General features: G+C 46.2%; 2 protein-coding genes across 5 annotated transcripts in view; one reads left to right on the top strand and one right to left on the bottom strand.

Moving 5' to 3' along the window:
• Tdp1 (tyrosyl-DNA phosphodiesterase 1) overlaps window positions 1-24,230 on the bottom strand; it is a 75,589-nt gene that overhangs the window by 18,731 nt on the left and 32,628 nt on the right. For all 4 annotated transcript variants that reach the window (XM_051150428.1, XM_051150422.1, XM_051150419.1 and 1 more), the window contains 2 exons: window positions 23,951-24,058; window positions 2,970-3,072 (listed from right to left, as the gene is read on the bottom strand). In XM_051150428.1, the coding sequence (XP_051006385.1) occupies window positions 2,970-3,072; window positions 23,951-24,058 (211 nt within the window). The remainder of the gene's footprint in view (window positions 1-2,969; window positions 3,073-23,950; window positions 24,059-24,230) is intronic.
• On the top strand, window positions 7,649-8,693 carry Msantd3 (Myb/SANT DNA binding domain containing 3). Its single transcript, XM_051150441.1, is given in 6 exon segments — window positions 7,649-7,689; window positions 7,691-7,931; window positions 7,933-8,234; window positions 8,236-8,286; window positions 8,288-8,336; window positions 8,338-8,693. Coding segments are annotated over 6 exon segments (777 nt in total). The 3' UTR covers window positions 8,431-8,693.

Below are 24,230 nucleotides of genomic sequence, written 5' to 3'. Positions count from 1 at the left end.
GTATCTATGTATCTCAGTGTGCCCCGGAGACTCCCGAGAATGAGGACCACAGCTTGCCTCTCATTCTTTGTCCAGGGTCCTCCACAGGGGAGGCCTCGGGTGCTGGCATCGAGGAGATTGAGCCACTGAACGCTCGGCTCTGAGGCTGCAATGGGCATTGAGGAGGGAACTGAGGAGTTCCGTGGCACACCTCGCTTTCAAAGATGGGTGACAATTCCAAAGCGTGTGTGATCGCTGGCTTCACTTAAAGTCAATAGCACACACAGCATTTCTGCTGTGTTTCCAGAAGCTTCCTATTACAGTGAGCCACACAGAAGCTCAGCTACAGTCTCTTCCTCTATTAAAAAAAAAATCCAAATACTACATTCCATACTGACAAGGCCCAGGCTTGCCCACTTTTTGGTGAAGCGCTCTGGGATGTCTCCCTCCTCTGGAATGCATGAGCACAGCCCAGATGTAGAAGGCAGACAGAAGCCCCAAAAGCAGATGGACATGCTGAGTGGTCTTCACCGAGTGGAAGCCCACTAGTGGCAGCAGTCAGAGGACTGCACAGGTCCTGGGGCTGAGCTGGCTCCTCCTGACCCTTAAGTCTGAATGACTTTCTCCAGCATCTTTAAACATTCCCTCTTTTTGCGGGATTAACCTTCCTTTTGTAAAGTGCAAATGAAAGAACACTGTAGCCCGTTAGTTTCAGCATGTCACACTCATGGCTTAGCCCTCGGCTCGTGCATCGTACTGACATGTATAGGGGGTCTGACTATGATCACGAGCTTCCGGAGAGCACAGGGACAAAACACTTCTGTGTGTTCTCCACAGTGCCTGATGTCAGCCCTGTGCCCAGCCATCTAAGACTCACTGAAGGGTGCAGGCAGCTCAGCTGAACAGAAGATGCTGGGACAGGCTGCGCTTGGCTAGTCTTTACTAGTTTTGCAGAGGAAGCCACTGCTAAGTACTGTCCCAGGCTCTAGAGACAAGGCAGAAGCTGGTGGAGAGCTGCAGCCTTCTTAGTGTGTTTCCTCAAAAATACCTTTTACTTGATGCATGTAAGAACAGCGAAGACCATGGATTAGAGAAGTCCACACATGGAAAGACCATAGAAGAGCGCTTTCCATCCCATGATTAGTGTAGCCTCCAAGATCAAGTACCTGTGTTTCCTTTCTCTCTCCCTCCCACTTATCTCCCATTCTTCAGCTTTCCAGACACGAACAAGTGACAACAACAACAACAGCAACAACAAACCAGAACATGTGTAAATAGCTACAGACATTCTGTTAATCTTTCCTCGGCCAGGGCTATGATGTTAGCTTTAGATGAATCTGCTCACGGTTTGGAAAGCTAAGGTCAACTATCCCAAGCTTACCTGTAGCCAGTGCTTGGCTAGTACTTGGGGCCTAGCTCCTGGGTGGCTCACCTCAGAAGGGCTGGCACGTATCTTTTATGTTTGCTAGGCCGTCTTCATAAATAACGCAATCTCTATTTTTATCTCAAATGTGCTATATGTGCCTTATCTTGTTAGTAACAAAGCCAATTTTAGACCATTTTAAGTGATTATTCCAATTTTTCTCTACAGCCTTCCTCTAATACACAGGAATACACAGACTAATACACTGAGGGGGGCCTGGAGGACAGGGGCGACACTACATTTCTGTCGCATGAACATTCCCTAGGTCAGGGATAGTTCAGAATAGACTTTACAAATGGCAACAACACAGCCAAAGAAGAAAGCCATGGAATGTCCATCCTTTGAGTCAGCACTGGGAGATGATTTTTACCTAGAATGAAGCTGGTCCCGCATCCACAGCAAATACCTGAGCACTGTACCCTAGAATCACAAACTTGGCACTTTCCTAGAAATGTGACAGAAGTGAAAGACCAGAGGGAGCAGGCAGCAGACAGAGGCCTCGGGGCTACACCCTACTCTAGCTGGGGAACCTCAGGGACTGTGTCCTTCAAGTTGCCGTCTACCTTTGCAGGCTGTGACACTGAAATCTAGCTGTAAGCAGCAAACGGACATTTATCCGGTCGGAAAGAGAACAGGCTGACACCTGATGACAGTGCTCAGAGTGGGTGGCTCGTTATGGGGTGGAGAAGCACAGGTAGAGACTGGCGAGTGGAGGAGAGAGAGGTTCAGAGCCAGTTGCTCCCCAGAGCATGACGAAGAGGGAATACTAAGAAAGAGGGTGCTTTGCATGCTGTGAGACTGTGAATCCATTACTGCTCAGGGGCTGATTTAAGTCTACGACCAAGTTCAAGGCACCCCCTTAGCTAAAGCTAGTTTACGCCAAGCAGCTCACAATGGACCTATCCTAAAACTACCACAAGCACTCAAAAGGGAAATGGAGGGGCCATTAGCCATCTTCCTGTGTAGGCAACCCTGACTGTATCCCATGATTAGGAGTGTGCCCAGAGGGTGTGAGGAGGCGGGGGGGGGGGCCTCTGTACCTCAGGGAAAAGAGTTTCTGGAAGTAGGATTCTCGTGTGTAGTGAAGCATATGGCTTAGGCTACCTGTTCCCCAAAGGTATGGCAGACACGTCATCTGGTATTTGGCCATGGAAGCTGCTAGCCATTTCAAAGCTGCCAAGAGCTGATGTCCTGGACATCTTGAGAGACCACTTCCAGCACAGTACATTTCTGGGTGCTCATGTCCCTTTTCAGCTGTGACGCCTCTTCCAACCTTCCCCATCTTTCATTGCCCCTACCACACCACCCCGTAAAGTCCTGTGCTTGGCTGGGCCATTCTGTCGATAACTGGTCACTTCCCATGGTATACATTTATTTAATATGGTTATTAACCTCACCTTTCAACCTCTAGCCAGACATCCGACATTAAAAGCAGAGGTTTTGGATTATAATCCTGACCTTGCTACCAGACAATGCTGGGCCCACACGGCGACTATTGGAAGAAAACAGAGAAGACCCATTCATCCATAACACGTGTGACCAAGCGGCCAGGTGACGCGTGACTCACAAATGCCGACGGGAGGAAAAGGACCCCAAGCTCGTAGGACCGGATCATCAGCTGGGTGCCATTCTTCTCCAGTGCTCCCCAGGCAGCCTTGGATAGATTCGCACTGTGGGGACAAGGACACAGAAGGGGCTGTCTCAGTGTGGTGTCTCTGTGTGGGTCAGATGTGCACAGCTGCGAGAGCACTGGTCAAAAAATATATAGCCGCAATCATGTTGATTCAGTTTCGAGCATAACTGTGGTATTGAAAAGGAAATTTAAGTGCCACTGTGCTGTAATTCTTAGGATTTATCTAATTGCTAATTTGGGATAGCTTCACCCTCATTTGTATGCCCCCCCACAGGGCAGCTATTAAAATGATTATCTTCCTTAGAAGTATTTTTTTTCCCTGTCCAAACTCCTTTTTCTTTTTATAGTCCTGGTATTGGTATTGCTATGGCTTCTAGTTTTGTTATACATAAAAGCAGCAATTAAGAAAAATCTGTGGGGCTGGAGACAAGGCTCAGTAGTTAAGGGTGTGAGTGAGGCTCTTGCAGAGGACCAGAGTTTGATTTCTAGCACCCATGTAGGTCCCAAATGCCCGCAACTCCAGATCCAGGGGATTCCATGCCCCCTTCTGGCCTCCAAGGGCACTGCACTCATGTGCACAAGCCCACACACAGACATGTACACATTACTAAAAATAATAAAAATAAACCTTAAAAAAGACCTTTAAAAGAAAAAAAAAACTGTTAATATATCAAATACATGTAGCCACTTTCTGTCTTTTTGGGGGGAGCGACAACTAAAGTTAATTTCTACTTTTGCTTTGAAGAAAGCACTACTAGCCTGGTGCTTCCAGTCAGAAAGAAATGGCTCATTTAGAATCATGTTTAATATAGACAGAGTTGTGGGTATGGCTTTAAAAGCAATCCCATCACAGCAGGAGGAAGGAGACTTGAATAGATAGAAAGGAAATGCCAAGATGCTGACTTCACAGGAGCACAGGACACGCTGAAGGCTGGGAAGGGTGCGGGACCTAGGGAAGGCACAGGAAGGCCAGACAACAGGTGTTAAAAGGAGTCGTAAAGCTCCACACTCAGTGACCACAGCTGGAAACAGTTTCTTATACATACATTATTTATTTAAGGCAGGCAGGCAAGCAGGCTTGACTTGGGGCTCACAGTTTTAGGGTACCATTTATTATGGCTTGGCAGTGACTGTAGCTGGATAGTGTGTCCTTAGTTCAGAGGCAGAGAGAGACGAATGCTGGATCATGAGACAGTGTGGACCACATTCAAGGTGGGTCTTCCCTTTTCAGTTAAACTTCTGGAAACATCTTCACAGACATGCCCAGAGGTTTCTAAATCTTGACAAGTTGATAATCAAAATCAGCCAACATTTTGTGTGTGTGTGTGTGTGTGTGTGTGTGTGTGTGTGTGTGCGCGCGCGCGCACGAGATTTGAGGATAGCAGGACACAAGTGCTATAAAAGGGGAAAAAATGGGGGAAACGAACTAACTGGGGACAAGGAAGAGAGGATAGTGAGTGATACAAAAGGAAGAAGAAATGACACTAAAAGTATTTGAAAAAGCTATAGGGAAGCCTATTATTTTATATATATTAGTGATATATATATTTGTCTCCCCACGTAAAAGGATGGTCCTCGGGAACCATAGACTATCTAACGAAAACTCCAGTGCCAGGTAGAGTTCACCATGCCCCCAGCCCCTACCCCCAGTATTGCGACTGTCCTTGATCACCTCCCAGAATGTGAAGTTAAAAGCCCATTGCTGAAGACACCACACATTTCCATCCAGGACTCGGGAGAATCCAGTTGGTACTGACTGGAAGCCTCCCCCTTGAGGACCAGCACTTACAGAATCTGAGGGTGCCAAGGGGGAAGTAATGAACAACACTACCCTGCTGTAAGTCCTGAGAACTTCTTACACATTATAAAAAGGGCTAAGTGAAGGAGTTGAAGAAACTCAAAGAGATGAACGTTTACAGAGATGGAAACAGTTTTTATTCTGACTTGATCACTGTACACTGTGTACAGTGTTCCCCACAAATGTGTACAACTTTAGGAAAATTGCTCTGCTAATTAATCAGAAGAAACCTACTCTATGGCCTTAAACAATCAACTAGGTTTGCCTAAATTCTATTTCTATTTAGAGATCAATATGAATAACTAAATGAGCTGGTGCATGTGTGTAACTGCTGGACTCTGGAGGTGGAGGGAAGAGGACCAGGAGTCCAAGGCCAGCCTGGGCTACATGAACATTTACAGAACTACCTGCCTTCTCAAGCAGTTGGAGCATACTGGGGATCGGGAGCCTTTCTGGGAGGTGCAATGTCACAGAGAAACACAATGGAAGTAGAGAGAGAGGTGTCAGCAAGGAGTGGCACCTTCCTGTGCTAAGGAAATGCTTAATGGTTAAGTTAACCAGCAGTCTGAGGTGGAGGTTGTCCCCTCAAAGTTCTCCTCACTTTCTTCACCTTCTGGACAACTCCCTTGAATGCCAGCAACATGGCACCCTGAGCCAAAGGTGCCTTTGGAAACGGTCTTTACTCAGTCCATGTCAACTGTGTGCCCTCACACGCCACAGGCAGGGGTCCATCCACGGTGAGGACACATGGAGACTGCAGGGAAACTCTTACAGACAGCTCCCTCCTGCCTGAATTTATACTTGCCTCTAAAAGAATGCCAAGTTATCTGTAGCCTTCCAAAGTCTATCCTGAACACTGGGAGACTTGAAAGACACTTGTAGGTTGTCTGGGTGACAAAGCAACATTCCTTGAAATGTCATCTTTAATAATTTCTTACATTATGAGTAATGCTTTGAATCACAGGCACCCAGGGCAGCCAGGAAGGCTGGGGATCTATTTCCAAACTCTCATGCTGTCTGCTCTCGGTGTGGGTGGTATAGACAGACAGGAGAAGCCACCAGTGTCTTCTACAGGGCAAAGTGACACCCTGACGCTCATGCAAAGTTCTTGTGCCCCTGGGACTCAGAAGGCATCCTAGCTACCCTTTTCCACTCAGACCCAACAGCCATTCCTTCATCCTGGCAGCTTTCTCCTGCTTCCCTCTAGACTGAGCAACCTTCTCCCATTTCCTTGTGTTTGCTATAGTAGAAAGGGAAGGGTATTTCATTCATTCTTCCCCCTCTTCCACCTCTCATATTTTGCTGCTGTTGTTTGTTTGTTGTGTAGCCTTGGCTGTTCTGAACTCGCTTTGTAGACCAGACTAGCCTTGAACTCAGAGCTCTGCCTTCCTCTGCCTCCCTGAGTGCTGGGATTACCAGTGTGTGCCACTGCATCTGGCTAGGTTACTTCATTCTTTTAGGGATGCAATTTGGCACATTCAGGGTGGTGTGGCTGTAGACAAGGGTAGGATTTAGGATGTGTCAAGTGTTACTGTCCATCAGAAACAGCCCCACAACTACTAATGAAGTAATAGTGAAAACAGAGCAACTTTTGAGGGATAGGTCTTTCAGTTATGCTCAATCAGGGCTATAGAGTTAGAAGATTGCATCTAACATATATGTATGTGCATACTTTTTCTAGAAATCTGACTTCTTGTAGTTGTGGGAGCTGGTTTACAAAGCACTGGGAGCGATAGCTTTGTGAGCTTTGCCTGATTTGGGATCTGGGAGTCTACGCAGAGCAGGTAAAATGAGAGCAACATGCTAGAACCGTGAGCATGAATTAAAGTCACGAACAAAGAAACTCAGGCCAGATTGTGTGGCTCTAGCACTGGGTGTCTCAGAGAAGGCAGACCACATAGCCCAGAACTAGGTAAACACACATAGTGAGGCCCAGGGGTCAAGGAGCTTTGGAGGACCTCAGTAGGTAAGTGGGTTCACCTGCTACCTCATGCCAACAGAGTGACCTAGTGCTCAGTGACACAGTAGCCGACTGTGTTATAAAAATGACAATGCCTCTCATTTACCCTCCCAACACCCTAAGAATCTCTCTTGGGTTCACCCTAATCAGAAACATACAGGGATGGGAATTCTGAAAAATAGGGTTCAGACAGTCAAGGGTGACTCCTCTTACCAAGTGTTAATGACTCTGTTTCTATTCCCACATTGAAATCCTAACTCCCAATGTGAGAATCTCAGGAAGTAACAAATGTTCAACCTACATGAGACAGAAGTGACTTGATAAGAGACCCAGGAACTCCTTTGGCTTCTCTCCACTGTGCAAAGGGATGAGGAGAAGTTAGCTATCTGCAACCTTGGAAGAAGACCCCATCTCCTCTTTACCTACCATTCCAGTCTCTGGAACTGGGGGAGATACATTGTGTGGTTTAGAAGCTCCACATGGTACTTACATGGGAGCCTGAACCGAACAACACACTGAGTCAACATTGCCAAGCTGGCCCTGGGCAGCGCCAACAAGGGGGCATGGACAGTGATAATCACCTGCGCGCTATAGGCTTGACTTCGGTTCACAGTATGAAAACTTTTTATCAACTTTTGAAGAATAAATTTATACTGTCTACTGTAAGAATGTCTAAATGGGGGGACGGGGGGCGCGGCCGCCCGGTGCCTGGAGCCCGCGGCCCTACCGGCCGCCCAGCCCCGCCAGAGCAGCCCAGGCCCCGCCGCGCTCGCGCCTCCGCGCCCCAGCTCGGGATCCGCGGCCGCGGCGCCGCCGCTACAGGCCAGCTAACGACCAGGAGAAATAGAGTGGAAAATGCAAAACAACGAAATTATTAAACCTGCCAAATACTTCTCAGTACAAGTATGTGTTGGAATGTAAGAAAAGCGATGCGCGAACTATTGCCCTCAAGCAGCGCACCTGGCAGGCGTTGGCCCACGAATACAACTCTCAGCCCAGCGTGTCGCTGCGGGACTTTAAACAGCTGAAGAAGTGCTGGAGAACATCAAGGCTCAGACCAAAAAAAATTATGGCCCATGAAAGAAGGGAGAAAGTGAAGCGCAACGGGAGCCCGCTGCTGAGTGCCCACGTCCTGGAGCAAGGAGAAGATCAGCAGCATGCTGCCAGAGCAGCTGTACTTTCTGCAGAGCCCACCCGAGGAGGAGCCCGAGTACCACCCAGATGCGGCTGCCCAAGAATCATTTGCTGTTTCAAATAGAGAACTGTGCGACGACGAGAAAGAGTTCGTCTATTTTCCAGTATGCGAGAGGACCTCACAACCTGAACCTTCATGTTCAGCCGTCAGGATAACAGCCAATAAGAACTACAGGAGCAAACCGTCTCAGGAAGGTGCTTTAAAAAGGATGCACGAGGAGGAGCATCACCAGCAGATGTCCATCCTACCTACAGCTGATCCAGATGAACGAGGTGCACGTGGCCAAAATCCAGCAGATAGTGTGAGATGGCGGAGGAGGAACACCAGATCAAAATGGAAGTCCTCAATAAAAAAGAAGATGTATTGGGAAAGAAAACTACAAACGTTCACCAAGGAGTGGCCCGTTTCCTCATTTAACCGGCCCTTTCCCAACTCACCCTGAGACTTGGGGACGGCTCCCTTGTAATTAGTCTCTGTTGGCAAGGCAAGGTTGGGATGTGGCCTTTGTGGTCAGGAAGCCTGTAACAGACCTGTGACTAGGTGAATTAGAGTGGGTAGTAGTCACTTATTTAAGAATACATTCAGGTAAAGAGCTGCACCCCATGTACCCCCGAAGTGGCCAAGAAGCTGTTAACAGTCTTCTAAAAATCAACACTATGCGTGCTATAATTCTGAATGTAATGTTTCTTAATTAGAATTCATAGAAAACCAAAAAACAAACAAACAAAAAAAAGAAGTCTAAATGAAATCCCAGGAGACTCCATGTAAGGTACGTATGGAATACATAAGGAACATGTGGAATAGTATGAAAGGTGCCTGGAGAAGAAAGGAAGGCAGGGCGGGAGAAAAGGACCCTGTAGCTGCAGCAGACGGTTTATCCCTGTTCCCTGTTAACAGTGACTCCCCAAGCCCTTCCTACCCTCCTAGGCTTGGGGCCCTGTCTTTAGAATGGGCATGTGTGGGGGAGGGGTGGCCTTTGAGACCAAACACTTTACCAGACCAGAGTCTCCAAGTCAGCCTCTGCACATCCACCTGGGGAGTTCCTCTGCTGCCCCAAAGGGAAAAATTCCTAGTTTCCACTGAGAGCTTACTGGAAAGCTCATGATAATCTGCTGGAAATAGCTACTCAAGAGAAGGGACCCCATGAAGATGGCCTTGAGGTCACGCCTTGCTCGGTGAATCTTTCATAGTCTAAGCACTGGTGATGGGAGTGGCTGCCATGGCCAGCACTGGCTTGGGCATCATTAGAGCTGCAGACTGGGTTCACTGTTACATTTTTGTCCTCCGGGTGACTGCTGTTATGGGGGACCTGCTGGCTGATGAAGCGTTTCTCTGTATCTTAATTACTCAACAGTCTGGGCAGCAGCTACACAAAGAGAAGACCCGGCTTACAAACTGAGGCTTGGGCGACCACACCCTGGGAGTGTCAGAGGCAGGGGACCAACACTTGCACAGACTAGTGTCACACAGTGTTAACAGTGAATGCTGAAGATCAGACCAAGCAGCTGGAGTGAGAAGGGAAGGCCAGACCACAGCCATTGCTGCCACCTGTTCCTGAACGCCCCCAGGCGCATGCCTTCTGCAAATATACGCAGGCGGTGTGTGTTGCCGCTCTAGGCTTCTCTGTACTGCCCTTGGGCTGTTTCCTCTCTATGGACTGCAATGAAATGTCACAGAAGAGGAAAACTATAGTCTCACTGTAAGGGAAAAGAAAGTCTCACACTAAATGATTCATGCTGTTATTTCAGGGCATTTCTTTTAGAAATTCTGATATTATCAAATTTCCCTCATCTTTCCGTATGTAGATTATCTCTCAAAGATACAAAATAGTCCTCTTCTCTTGGGCCATTAAGAATGCTGGGTAGGACAACTTTGCATTCTAATACACAGACTACATCTTTAACTAGGATTGCTCTGATTAGGAGTGGTGTTCAGTATTTCTAATCATGTCTGCATTTAATTCTGTGAAACTGTTTTAAAATGATGCTTGCCTTTTTGGTTATTTCCTGGGCTCACGGTGTCATTCTAGAGGTGACAGAGACTTCAGGAGGGGAGGCATGGCTGGAACAAGTCAGTCGTTAGGGGCAGGTCCTTGGGGACATCCTGTCCCTGTCTCTTTCTGTGCCTGGTCCTCCCTGTGTTGAGCCTCTGCCACATGTTCCTACCACAATGTCTGGTCTCCCTATAGCCCTGGAAACAGCAGGGCCAGGGAGACTGCCATCTCTGATATGGTGAGCCAAAACACAGAACTCCTCCTGTGATCTGTTTTTCGCAGGTGTTTGTTACAGAGATGGAAACTCTGACTGACGCACGTAGTGATGGCCACAAGGTCCGTGCCTTCAAATAACTAACTTACTATCTTAGGCTCCTGGTGATGAGGAGTTCAAAATGGGTCACACTGGGCTAAAATCTAGGTATTGGCAGGGTTTTTTAATTCCCCTGGAGACTCTAGAGGAAAATTCTAGAGATTTCCCCCAGTGTTTACAAGTTTTTGGTTTTGTTTTTAAGACAGGGTCTCACTATGTAGTACTGGCTGGCCTGGAACTCACAGGGATCCTCCTGCCTCTGCCTTCTGAGATTCTTGGGATTAAAGGTAAGTGCCAGCATGCCTGGCCTCCCTCAGTATTTAAAGGCTGGTTGACTCTCTGTCCCTCCATCTTTAAGGCCAATTTCCTTCTGCTCAGCCTCATTTGGTCAGGCCCAAATATCTCAGCCAGTATGGACTTAGCTGCTGCATAGGGCAATGTTTCAGCCAGTTTTCTAATGTAACGTGTAACATGGTTCCAATAGGGGCCCTGATTCAGGTCCCTTTACTGTAGAAGAGAGCTCCAAATTGCCCTGTCTCGGGTTTCTCATTTCATATTGATCTTCTGTGGTTCTTAGAAAACATCCTTCCAAACAAAGCCTCAAATGTCATAGCCTGGCATCTAAGACCCTCCAAAAAGGACTGGATCCGTGCCTTTCGATTTTATTTCCTGTCATTGCCTTCCACGGTTCTCCTGCTTGACTGTAAGAGGTCTTATTCACCCCCACACCCCCAGATCTGCAAACATCCTTTCTTTGTCCAGGATACCTTCCACTCTGTCTACTCCTTACAAGCCGGAGCCCTTTCCTCCCCTGCAAGCCCTGTCTCTTTCAGAAGCTGTCAGCTGCTCCTCCAGCCCCCACATCTCTCCCAACACTGAATCCTGAAACATCAGGCAGGCAAGAAACAAGTACTTTCCTCAGGAAAAGGGGCTGATTCACCCAGCTCAGGAGGTACAATTGGTTAAGACTCGGGGTTAGAGGAGACTCAGATTGTATGTAGTTTAAAGTCTAAAACATTTTAAGTCAAAATTTGGAGAAAAAAGTCCGCCAAGAATTAGCACGCATAGAACCTGAATCCCGTGTATTCTGACCAGCTAGTGATGTCCTGCCAACCAGCAGCTTCCCAACAGTAAGTACAACGACACCTGTCACCTAACACTGGTGTGAGGAGTCCGGCAATAAGGCGCATCAAGTCCCCAGCACGTGAATGGTGCGCAACAAATGCTTGCTCTTACCAACGGTGGGCGGTGACTCTGACTTCTTCTGGTGTGAGTCATTAAGTGATAGAACGCTCTGGAGGGTGGGTCTTCCCGGACTTCCTAGTCATCCAGTTTTGGTATAGGTGGGTCTAAGCATCACTAACGCCATAACTACAGCACAAATCTCCAAGGCAGAAACACAACCACGTTATAAAGTGGGGCACACATGCAAGCTCCCTGTTGCTACGACAGAAGGGGATAGGGTGCCAGCAACATTACAGCATGGTAAAGATGAAATCAGATTTTCACATGTCGGACAATCTTACGAGATTAGCTACTGTGCTTTGAAGGTACTATCGCTTGCATGATGTAACAAAGAAATTCCAGAAGGAAAGGAAGAATGAAGAGCACCCTGATGTGTTTCCTGACAGACCAGTATGAGCAGTGTGCTGCAGGAACACTGTACTCGGTGCGGGCTTTTGCAAGCCTACATTTCAACACATTGCTAAGTGGATTCTCATCAGGCTACTTGAAGACCCCACCTTGTTCCCCAGTCCCGGGCAAACCATTCTCCACTCTCACCAACACAGCCTCTCACTGGCACAGTGAACTCCAAGTGGAAGCTCTGGCATTCCATAGACACACTGCTCTTGTCTTTAAACGGAATCATCTATCCTTGATCCCACGGGTGCAATTGGAAGGACTTCAGAAGCCATCATAGCAGCATCAAGAGTTCAAAATAAAAAAAAAATTATGGTCAAAGTTCCTTCTAGCTGACGCTATAGTTCAGTGAGTGAGCACTTGCCTAGCGAGCATGGGCCTTAAATTTAATTCATTCAACCAGCCAGCCAAACTAAAAATGACAGACCAAATAATAAAAGCCAAAACCAAAACCAAAAGCCACACAAGTGGGGCTGGCAGATGGCCCAGTGGTCAAGGCACTTACCAAGAAGCCTGACAACCTGAGTTTGATCCCCGAGGACCCACATGTGTAGACGGGAGAACAGAGTCCCCTAAGTTAACCTTTGACCACATACATGTGTGTACATAAGCAAATGAGTGTAATGAAAGGACAACTGACCTCTCCAGACAAATGTCATGGTCTCTTTAAAAAATTGCTTTTCAAATTCTAGTCAGAATCGGTATTAAAGGCACCAAATCAAAGAATTTAAATATGCCATGAGTCACAACCAATGTGATAACCAAATGCTGCTTAGTGTTTTGTCATCTGCTTTAATGGTCCACTGTTTTGGTGGACCTCTGGTGGCGGGAGAAAGCTATAAATATGACAAGCTGTAGAGAGCATATCTGGATTGGTTACCAGGGTGGACGGGTCAAGTCCCCTAGGCAAAGGCCATCAGGGTACAGAGGAAGGACTGGGAAATGTTTTGTTCTTTACAGAGCTATGATGTTTTGTCAGGATGGGTCCTGGGTAGTGAAATATTGTAACCTCACTTTTGAAGTTCCTTTATGTTTTTTTTTAAGCCAGGAGAATTCTTTGTTCAAAGGAAACATTTTAACAAGCAAGACCAGTGTCTCCAGAAGAAGCAACAGCAGCCTGTGCTTGGCTTCTTTGTGGCCTTGGAAAGAAGATTTCAGAACTCACAGGGCTCAGGGGAGCACAGTATGAACAGCACAGATAAAGTCCCGCCCTTGGTTGGACAGAGGGAAACTAGCAGAGAGAGCAGAGGGGCTATCTCTCCTGGCTGCTGATGCTAGGCTGTTTATTCAGCCAGGGAAGACCAACAGGACCAGTGTCTGGCCAGCTTTGGGCTAATTTACATTATAGGCAGACACCATCTGATGCCCCTGAGTTTACAAAGCCTGGTACCCTGGCTTCATTTTCTAGGTCCCACAGTGGCACCTTCTATCTTTGGAGCTCTAGAGAAGACTAGGTTGCCACTGACATCCAGTGAAGATAGTTTGAGAAGCAGCCTTCTTGGAGCTTGTATCCAGCTCACAAAGCCTGACAACACTTATAACTGTGACAGAACTGTGCTCACCTTATGGGCAATGAGCTCCTTCCTTCTTGCTCTTAGCCTGCTACCGCTCTGGCCCTCTGATCTAGTCTGTATGAATGACTTCCTCTTCTTCCCCACCCAGCACTGTCATGGATGGCCTCATGCTTAGAAGTCTGTGTCAGTGTCTCAGGAGGACTTCCTGCCTCCACATTCTATCCTCCTAGTCTATCCATCCACACATGAACTCAGAAAAAGAAGAGTAGGCTGTTGAGGAGACAAAAGACAGAGCCAAGATCCAGTTTGACCAACAAGATGAACAGCCTAAACTGTGTACCTGTTTCCACACCCACAGGCAGGTGTAATAACACCCAGTCCATTCAGCGCTCAGAAAGCTGGCAGTGCTCCACCAGCAGTTACAAGAGAATGAACAGCAGACTCTCAGTAGTATTAACAAAGGACTGTGGTCACCTGGCTCCCTTGTTTGAAAACCTTCAATGATCCCTAACCGCAAAGCCTAAAATCTCAAGCTGGTTCCACATCTTTCTAGCTTCTTCTTCACTCCTTTCTACACAACACCCTATGCCAGCACAAGGTCCTTTCTACCCTCACCATGACTCAGGACCTTCAGGTTCATGATTTCCTCTACCTAAAGCATCCCTGAAGCCTGTTGCTAGCCACATCATCAGAATAACAAAAGACTCGAGACAATTAACTTATAGAGAGAATCAATCTGTTTGGGCTCTTAGGTCCCCCCCCCCCGCCCGGGGGTGGGGGTAGGGCTGGGGGTAGAGGGGTGTCTTACTCACCTGCTGCTGCCCTTCCAGTCTCCTGCCTCTGTTCATTCATTCAAGAAGTTGTCTCCTGGGTATCTGTGCAGTGCCAGGCTTTACTGGGGTATGATGCCAAAAACTCCAGAGCTCCCTTAGAACACTTCAGCATGCTCACTCAAAGCCCATTTTCCAGTCACATCCTGGCAGCTGACATTTCTTGAGTATCGAAGTTCCCTGGCTTCTAACCATTTGGTATGTTCATACCAAACTCAGTCACATCATGCAAAAGCAAACGCCACCTACAGCGTGAGTCATCTGGCTCGCTCTCTCCTCGAACATTGCTGAGCATTCTATGATTGTTCAATCTTTTACTCATCTCTTCTGCCATTTGCAAGCACACTTTCCATGCCTACTCGGGGTATCCTGCTGGGCGTGTGGGCCTTGGGATGGGATACTGATAGCTGATCTGCGACTACTGATAGCTGGAACAGGCTGTGGGGGAGGGGTTCAGGGTGTGTGCTTATGCTGTAGCAGTTAGGGGCATCCATGGGGGTACTGACTGACAGCAGCAGCAGGGAGGATGGGTAGGGGAGACAGAGATCACTGCCATGGGGAAAAACTGCATGAGGCTTCAGGAAAGGATTTGATATGAGGCAGGATTTGGTTAAGTGTGCCTCAAATGTCCAGGTGCTAAAGATGTGGGAAGTGGCCTTGCATGAGGATTTCAGTCACTGGATGCAGGGCCCTGAGGGAGATTCTGGGGCTCTAGTGTCTGTTCTCCCCCCCCCCCCACCCTAGTTATGAAGGAGTTAGTTTTGCTGCTCTGAGAACTCACTATTCTGATGTGCTATTTCACTGCAGGCCCAATGACTACACTGCCATCTGACTGGCTTAGCTATAGCCATGGCAGAAACTGTTTAGGTTGGTATTGGTGGCACTGAAGAATTAGCCTAGGGCCTCATATATATATATAAGGTGCCAGGCAACATCCCCAGACTTCTTTTCTTTTCTTTCTTTCTTTTTTTTTTTTTTTGGAGGGGGTGGGGGTGGGGTTCCTTTTTTTTCCTTTTTCATTTTGAGACAGGGTTTCACTAAATTGCCTAGATTGGCCTTGAACCTGCAGTAATCCCCTTTCAGCCTCTTGAGTAGCTTAGGCACAGGACTGTGTCTGGCTGGGCCAGAAATGAAAATCAAGCTGGGCAGGAAGCCAGGGCACACTGGGTAGTGGGCCTGGAGAGAGAGGAGAGAGAGAAGGGGGGGGGGAGGGAGGGAGGGAGGGAGGGAGAGAGAGAAAGAGAGAGAAAGAGAGAGAGAGAGAGAGAGAGAGAGAGAGAGAGAGAGAGAGAGAGAGAGAGAGATATCAATGTCAGTGAGGCCTGGCCCAGAAGCGGCAGAACAGTAGAGAGAAGGGCAACTGGGCTGCTCCTGCTTCACCAAGCAAGGGCTGCTGGGAGTCTATGAGCTGAGCTCTTCCCAGTGCATCAGTCAGCAATGTCCTTCTGGAAGCAGAGGCCAAGGCGATGACTCTCACTAAACCCCAAGTTCCTGGGTGCAGGGCCCACACCTGTCTTATGTATCAACCATAACCAAAGCTTAGGCACAAAATATTTATGATGGATTATCTGGGTCTGAATTTCAGGTTTCCCCATATTTCACACCGGGTCACCCGGCACACAGTATTTAAGTTCTGTATGCTTAGTATTACAAGAGGGGAGGGGGGCATATTCAGCTTATAATAAGTGCTATGCAAGGCACAGCTAATACGCGTGGGTTTTTCTGGAGGCCAGTCCTTGGTGGGGACTACACACATTATCTCATCATCTCAAGCCACAGGGATGCCTCACGACTAGGAGGGGCAGCACATAAAGGGCTCTAGGAGATGGGCTCAAACATTTTCCCACCACGGATAGTGTTTCTGGAGTCTGGCTCACATGGACACGAACAAAGGAATGCCGTCTTTGCTCAGCTTGTAGCAGAATGCAAGGAAGTGAAGGTGGCCAGTGGCCTTGAATCATCTCTAAAGTACAAAAGAAATCGTTTGCAGACTGTAGGGCTGAGAACATCGTCTGTAACAAAGCACACAAGGCACACCAGACAATCCTGGTTTTCTTGGGGGCACCAGGCGACCAAGTCTACTCAATAACATGTCCAAGTATTCTTTTGTGTGGCCCAATTTGATTTCCTCCAAAAGCCACAGACAAAAGAAGGGGGAAACCCCCACTGTCACACTCCAAGGAGCAGACAGCAGGGAGGACTGCAGGGTGACAGCGCAACACACAGAAGGAGAATGTCTTTTATGTTTCTCCAAAAAGCCAACAGCAGTTTTGTAGTCAAGCACTTGTCTCATTTTTCTCTGAGTGGCGGCACCAACATTCCTGCTCAATCTCTATCAAACAGTGCCCTGTCAGTTGCTAGGCAACCACAATAGTGCTCCAGCTAGCGTTAGTAACCACCTGATTTCTTGCCTCCCACAATGCATAGCTTCCATAATTGTTCTCAACGGGTTTGCCAACTACACCAGGGCCCAATCTTCTTAGTCAAGGATCCTTCCTAAAGCTCAGCTTCTTGCTTACTTGATGCTGCAATAAAAATCTGACGGCTGTATTTGTCGTCATGTACTGGTAATTTCCGTAACAACAGGACGCTCATCAAACAAGGTATGATTTCATGGTAGGATCAAAACAGATGGAAAGGAAATCTTATTAAAATCATAAAGAATTTGCCACAGAAGCAGACGGGGAGACAATAAAGGAAATAGTCAACCTAATGTCAAAGTAGTTAGCTTGCTAGTTGTAAGTTTCTGAAATACAGGTATCTGGTTGAAAGCACCTGTGTTTGTTTGTTTTGGAAACAGGGTTTCTCTGTGTAGCTCTGGATGCCCTGGAACTAGTTCTGAAGACCAGGCTGAACATGAACGCAAGAGATCTGCCTACCTCTGCCTCCTGAGTGCTGGGATTATAGGCACACGGAAAATGCTTGTCTTGAAGTTGGATAATTCTCATCAATTATTAAATAAGCCTGACATTGAGGTTATTTTTTTTAAACTGTAGTCTATAGAAAAGTCTTTAAAAAATGATTTATTTGTGTGTGTATATGTGTGTGTGTGCATACATACATGCTTGTGTGTATGTTACACACATGCAGAAACCCGTGGAGGCCAGAAGAAGGTATTGGATCTCCCGAACTGGATTTACTGGCAATTGTGATCAATCTAGTCAGGTGCTGAGACCTGAACTCTCGTCTTTTACAGGAGCGGCAAGCACTCTGCCGTTGAGCTCTTTAGCCCCCACAGACAAGTCTTTAAGTTACATACTGTATGTTAATGTATCCTATATGTGAACCAGATAAAGGTTTTAAACACTGATTTCATGAATCTAAAGAGGCCTGACCAACTAATATTAAATACATTATATGGCTTAATGGGCAACCTCCTCATATATTTTCTATCATTATCTTCAGTACATCCTATTAAATCACATAAAAGGTCTATATTATGAATGGGTTTTCCCAAAATGTAAAAGGCAAGGCTAGTAAATGTCAATCCAAGTTGGGACTCTATAATCTTTGGATTTTTGTCTCAGTGGTCAGATAACAACACATTCTGAGCTTGAACTGGGCTTGAACAAGATATTCTGGTTGAACCTACTAAACACCCAGGGAACTAATGGTCATGGTTACAAGTTGAAAGGTATAGTGGGTAGGGGGCAGGATTAGGAATGGCGGGCAATCTGCCTATACCTTTTTTTGTTGTTGTTGTTTTGTTTTTTAATTGTGTACTTCAATTGCCAACCTGAAAAGGGGAAATAGCTTTTAAAGGGTTCTTACTCAAATCCAGTGATACACTGCACAATGACATTTCAGTAAACACAGAACCATGTATGATGGTGGCCCATAACATCCCAGAGCCCCCAATCCCTATTGTCTAGTTATAGTCATGATAAGGTTGATATAAATGAACCCAACACATTGCCAGCCATATAAAGTTTCTAGTACATATAATGCTACACTGTAGACAATAACCAACAACAGTAACAAGTGACATGTTTCTGGTATATGTATTTACTATACTGTACTTTTATCCTTGTACTGAAAAAAAAAGAAATATACTGTATAAATGACAGCAATCTTATACATCTGTGTTTATCATGATTGCATAAGGAGGCCATGTTGAATCTAGGCATGGTGGTGCATTCCTTTAATCCTAGCTATTTATGAGGCTGAGACAAGAAGACTGCAAATTCAAATCTAGCTTAGATAATTTAGTAAGACCCCATCTCAATGAGTCTTAAAAAAATGGGACTGGAGAGATGGCTTAGCAGCAAAAAGGGCTGGTGCTCTTCCAGAGAACCCAGGTTAGACCTAGCACTCACCTGGCTGCTCACAGCCCTCTAATTCCAGTTCTGGGAAATCCAGTGCCCTCATCTGGCCTCCAAAGGTACTGCATGCATGTGGTACACAAATTTACATTCAGGCAAACACCCACACACATAAAGTTATATATATATATATATATATATATATATATATATGGGATGGGAACATGTGGCTTGAGTTTAAAACCGTAGTAAAGAATGCCCTCACCTACAGTTGGTTGGGAAATCTCAGTTCATAAGATGTGGGCAGTGAATACCACAGCAAAGCACACGTTTAAGATGATAGATTTTTGTAGATTAAAAACTCAGATCTTTTGAGATCCTGTTAATCTTTTATAAGACCATCTCTTTTTAAAATCAATTCTACACACTTCAATGAATACTTTGAGTAAATACCAATAGTGCTCTGTTGAGAAACACTATTTTTACATAAGCTCAAGTTGAGCATAACAAAACCCTATCTTATTCTTAAAACTCCCATGGATGAAGTGCTTTTTTTTTTTTCTTAAAAGGAGAAGTTTTAATTTTAATTGTGTGTGGTGGGGGCAAGTGGGAGGGGGGTTATGTGCACATGAGTACAGGGGCCCAGAGTCCAGAAGAGGACATTTGGTCCATGGAGCTGGAGTTACAGGTGGTTGTGAGCCACCCAACATGGGTGCTGAGAATCGATCATGGGTTCTCTGCCAAGAGCTGTACATTGTGTTAGCCACTGAGCCATCTCCTCAGCCCTGTATAAGCCTTGTTCTCAAAGCACATATGAATTCCAGCCAATTCAAATAATATAATCCCCTGATGCATAACTGTTTCTCACAGTCCTGTGAAAGCCTCAGAAACTTCAGGAGATTTCCCAGGCAATTCTGCTCCTAACATGGAAAAGGGCTGGTCATAAACTGCCGGCTCTTTGCCTCCCCCCTGCCCCCCGCCCCCTTCACTGACTCAATGACACTCACTGCTGCCTCTCAAATGCCACAGCCTGTTGCTGTACCCACTCCTGCCCTGCTCTCCTTCAGCTATCCACACTCAGGGAAGCTATCTCACCTTCAGTTCTCAGTTTGAAGATTGCTGTATCAAGAAGGCCTTCCTTGACCTCCCATGAGGCAGCATCTACCTAGGCCCACACCATCCTATCCACAGTGGGTGACGCAGGCCCACTGCTTTGCCTTCTGTGTACCTTGTTTTTCTGCTCTGTGCTTACTGGCTGACCGTAAGGACTACATACCACCACAAATTTACAAACAACTTATGTCAACTTGTATGAAAAGCTTTCACCTAATTCGTTTAATCTGACAGCAAAACTTGATCTTCTTACTCACAGAGCAGCAAACGTTGCCACTTCTGTGGGAAAGATTAAGCCTTGTCACAGGTGGGAGCAGTCTTGGCGGGCTTTATCCTTGGGGCGCCCCATGAATACCTTGTGACAGACTGAGTCTGGGTCTGGAATTCAGGAAGCAGACCTGGGAACCCCACCTGGACTATTGTCTTTCTAATGGACCCTCACCGGGAGAAGGAGATGGTCCTTCCCACGTGACTCAGGCAGTTGGGGAAGAGAGAACAACAAAGTCAGCCTAGGCTGGAGCGCATGGGGAGCAGCAGACAGGCTGGACCAGCATGCGGGCCAGAGAGACACCTAAGGACCCGTCCTGTGGAACGGATACTGGAAGGTTCACTCTTTTGTCCCTTTAACCTTTTTCCTTCTTGTGTAAGCTAGTTGGGTTGTATAATAAAGTTTAATTGTTAAAAAACAGAGTCAACACACTTCTAAGACAATTACTATGGACACTGGTCCAGACACCATCAGGGAAGTAAATGGACTGCACATGTGTCATGCAGCTTCCTGAACTTCATCTGTCTTGAGACTTCAAATAAAGGTCAGTGTACCCAAATTACCATTCTACCTCATTTTTCTCCATCGCACTTATCCCCATTTGACTGTGTGAATAAACTTGTCTGCTTTTTATGTAACTCCCTCTACTAGAATCAGGTCAATGGTTGTTTATTATTGTATTCCCAGTACTTAGCAGTAAATTGACAGATAAACTGGAGAACTGGCTGAGAACGGTGATCGGAGTGAATGGTTAACCAATCCTTTTTAATGTAGAAGGAAGGTTATTGCACACAGCCAGTGGCTCCTCAACCAGGACAGGTGGCTTGGTTGGCAACAGAACATATAGAAAACCTCACCTCCTTTGGCTTTTTTGAGACAGGGTCTTGCCTTATAGCTAGGCTAGTCTTGACCTCATGGTGATCCTGCTGCCTTAGGCCCTGAAGGACTGAGCTTACAAGTACATGTCACTGAGCCAGGCTATGAGAAGTCCTCTTCCTGGATGCTCCTCGGCATCAGGCACCAGCCTGCTCTACTCGCTCCCAGAAAAGTCACAAAGCCTTATGGTATCAATGATGAGCACAACAGAGAACCAAACCAAAGCAAACCAAACTGAAACGTCGGCACCAAAAATTACCACCACCACCAAACCTCAACACCTCTGTGGAGGGTAAACAATGCCCCTGAAGGCCTCACTACAGTAAGGATGCAATCAGGTTTACTTTTACTTGTGCCTCATATATGCCATGCATGGGCTATACCAGCGAGCTAGCCCTGCAATCAAATATGCCATCCTCCTGTAGCCATCTCCTCATTTCTGAAGTGTCTATAATGTCAACGGCGCAGTCCTTCCTGGCTGAGGAGTCATCTCTGAGACTTCGCTTCTAACCTACTATGCACCGAGTTGTCTAGGCAGATCTTGGTTCTGCTTAGCTCTAGACCTGTGTGTATCCCACCACGTTGACCTATTTCCTTGAAGGAGATTTTGAAGTGTGCTCTACACAGAGTCCTCTCACCCCGCCCCCCCACCCCCGCTGGCTTGCTTCTGTCAGACTCTGTAGCGGCCTGACTCAGCTGCCCACATCCACTCTCCTAACCACCCACTCTCCATTCAGCAGCCTGACCTAGCTTTCAACATACTTATCAGATGATGTCACTGCACTTCAGGACCTCCTGTTGTCTGGCTCAGCTCTGTGTATCAGCACAGAGACAGCTCACCATCCCACACTTTCTCCAGCTTGACAGCCTTTGGAGCTGTTCCCTTTGGCCGCTATGCTCTTCCTTCGTAGGGCTGGTGCACTCACCCCAATCACCGTCAGCTTAAACTTCGCCTCCCATGGCCACTTTCTCTGACCCCTTCAGACATGCCCCAAACACATCTCCTCACTTGCTGTAGGCCTGATCAGATTCTTTCTCTCTCTCTCTCTGTGCCTCTCTCTCTCTCTCTCTCTCTCTCTCTCTCTGTCTCTCCCCCCGCCCCGTGCCTCCCTCTCTTGCTTACCCTATTACACCTTAAATGAAAACTCATAGTAGAATACTTTGTTTCTTCCTTCCAGATAGTGCCTGAAAACGGAGAGAATAATTATCTGATGATTATGAGGTCCTGATGGGCACTTCATCCTCTCAACAAGTAGGTAGTGAAGATATTGAAAAAACAGGGCATTTCTTAGTGCCCCTGTGAACAATAGGGAACATATTCTATTTAATTATCATTCACAACAACTCAAATAGATCCTATAGGTAGGCTCACTAGACTTCCTGAATGAAGAAACGTTGTAGTCTGTGTCTTATCACATACTGGAATACAAGTTGAGAGTGTTGGTACACACCTTTAATCCCAGCACTCAGAAGAGAGAGGTAGGTAGTTATCTCTGAGCTCTGAGGCCAGTTTTACATAGCCAGTTCCAGGGCAGCAAGGGCTACACAATGAGACCTTGTGTGATATATGTGTACACATAGACACACAGACAGACAGACAGACAGACGGCTCATGTCTGTAATCGCAGCACTTGGGAGGATGAAGCAGAAGGATCACCAAGAATTTGAGGCCAGTGTGAAGTATATTATGAGACCTTGTTTCAATAAAATAAATACAGAAAAGAAATACAGGCTGAATAATGTGAAGCTGTAAAGAGGAGGATAGCTTGGCCTCTGCACAAGTGTAGGTTGGTTGTCAAAGGTGAGGAGACCATTACGAAGGCAGAAAGCTGCTCAACGATGGTCAATGCTAGGAGGGAGAGCAGACATTCTTTAATGAACAGAATCAACGCACATGAGTATTTTGCCTGCACGAGTGTCTGTTCACGGTGTACGGCCACTCCCAGCATGCACAGTCACTGCCACCACATTGAGGACCTGTTCCATTCCAGGTCCCCAGTCTGTCACCTCTCTTAGCGTTCACAGCAGCCCCAGATGTAGCCAATACCTTTTCCTTTTTATAGATTAGGAAACAAACACAGATTAAATAAATCCCCCAAGTTCATATAACTGCTATATGACAGAAACACATCCTGAATGCTTAAATTTAGAACTCAAAAGTATGTTTTTCCATTATGCCCTGAGGCTGCGAAAGCCTTTAGCATGCCCTCTGTCATCATGTTTAAAAACCATCTCTTTGGGTCAGTGTTTCTTACCTGAACCAGGCACAAATGTTAGCCACAAAAAGTGATACAGTTCTTCTGTTTAGCAGTGTGTTCTTGGGTACCGTTTCATTCTCAAAGCACTAATCCCACTCTGTGATATTTTAATTAGTTGTGATTGACATCAATTAAGTTACTAAATAACAAAGAGATGCCCAGTGGTGGGGTTCTGACTATAGCGAGTTCTAGTCACAGCTATATTTTCCAAAGGGCAAAGCAATTTATTCTGAGAGAGAGAGAGAGAGAGAGAGAGAGAGAGAGAGAGAGAGAGAGAGAGAGAGAGAGAGAGAGAGAGACAGACAGACAGACACCAGAGAGAGACACCAGAGAGAGACAGAAAGCAAAATATCAGTGGGTATGGAGTTCCTTATAGGGGCGATTAAAATATTCTAAAATTAGATTATGGTGATGGTTGTACAATTCTGCGAGGATGTTTAAATTGTTAAATTGTAGCCTTTAATGCACAGATTTTGTGGTATATGAACTTATAATAATAAAGATGTTTTTAAAAAGAGAACATAAGAGGTTTGATTGCTCAAGTTTTATCTAAAGAGACACTAATAAAAGAAAAAAGGTGTCAATTTTAACATTTTATGTTTCTTTTGTATTTACCCAAAATTTCAGTTTGCTTAGTCACTGTTAGTACTACCACAGTATAGGAAAAAAAGCAAATCTAAAGTTTATGCAAATTTTATATATATCTAGATAGAGGAGAAAACTCTGGCAACGACCACACAGTCAATGAGACACCAGTCTCAGGCCTCCTTTAAGGCTCAGTGTCAAGAGCAGGCTGAAACAAATGGCACATATCACAGAACACTTTTCAGGACTCCACTCCACTTCAGTGCAGTTGTTACAAGACCTCCCATGAGACATATGAGGTCCCTTTACCTTGTGACGAGGAACCAAGCCAGTTTACTGAAGTTTGGAGAGGGCCTCATGTACGTCTTAATATGTGGCATGGCATTGCTTCGGCCGGATGTCTCTGCTGACCACTTGCTAGTGACAGGACAGACACAAACCACAAGTTAGAAAATAATTCAAGGCAGACTAAGGTATTATGCTAGGGAACTGCATGAAAGGCAATGGCCTATCTGAAAGGACAGCAGGAGCAGTCTGTCACTGTCAGTTCAGACAACAGAAGAACATAGTCATTCTGAAAAGTCTGGAT

The sequence above is a fragment of the Acomys russatus genome, chromosome 1, assembly GCF_903995435.1.
Source record: "Acomys russatus chromosome 1, mAcoRus1.1, whole genome shotgun sequence".
Lineage (NCBI taxonomy): Eukaryota > Metazoa > Chordata > Mammalia > Rodentia > Muridae > Acomys > Acomys russatus.
The sequence above is the reverse complement of the archived record's forward strand: the minus strand, read 5'-3'. Positions and strand labels throughout refer to the sequence as shown.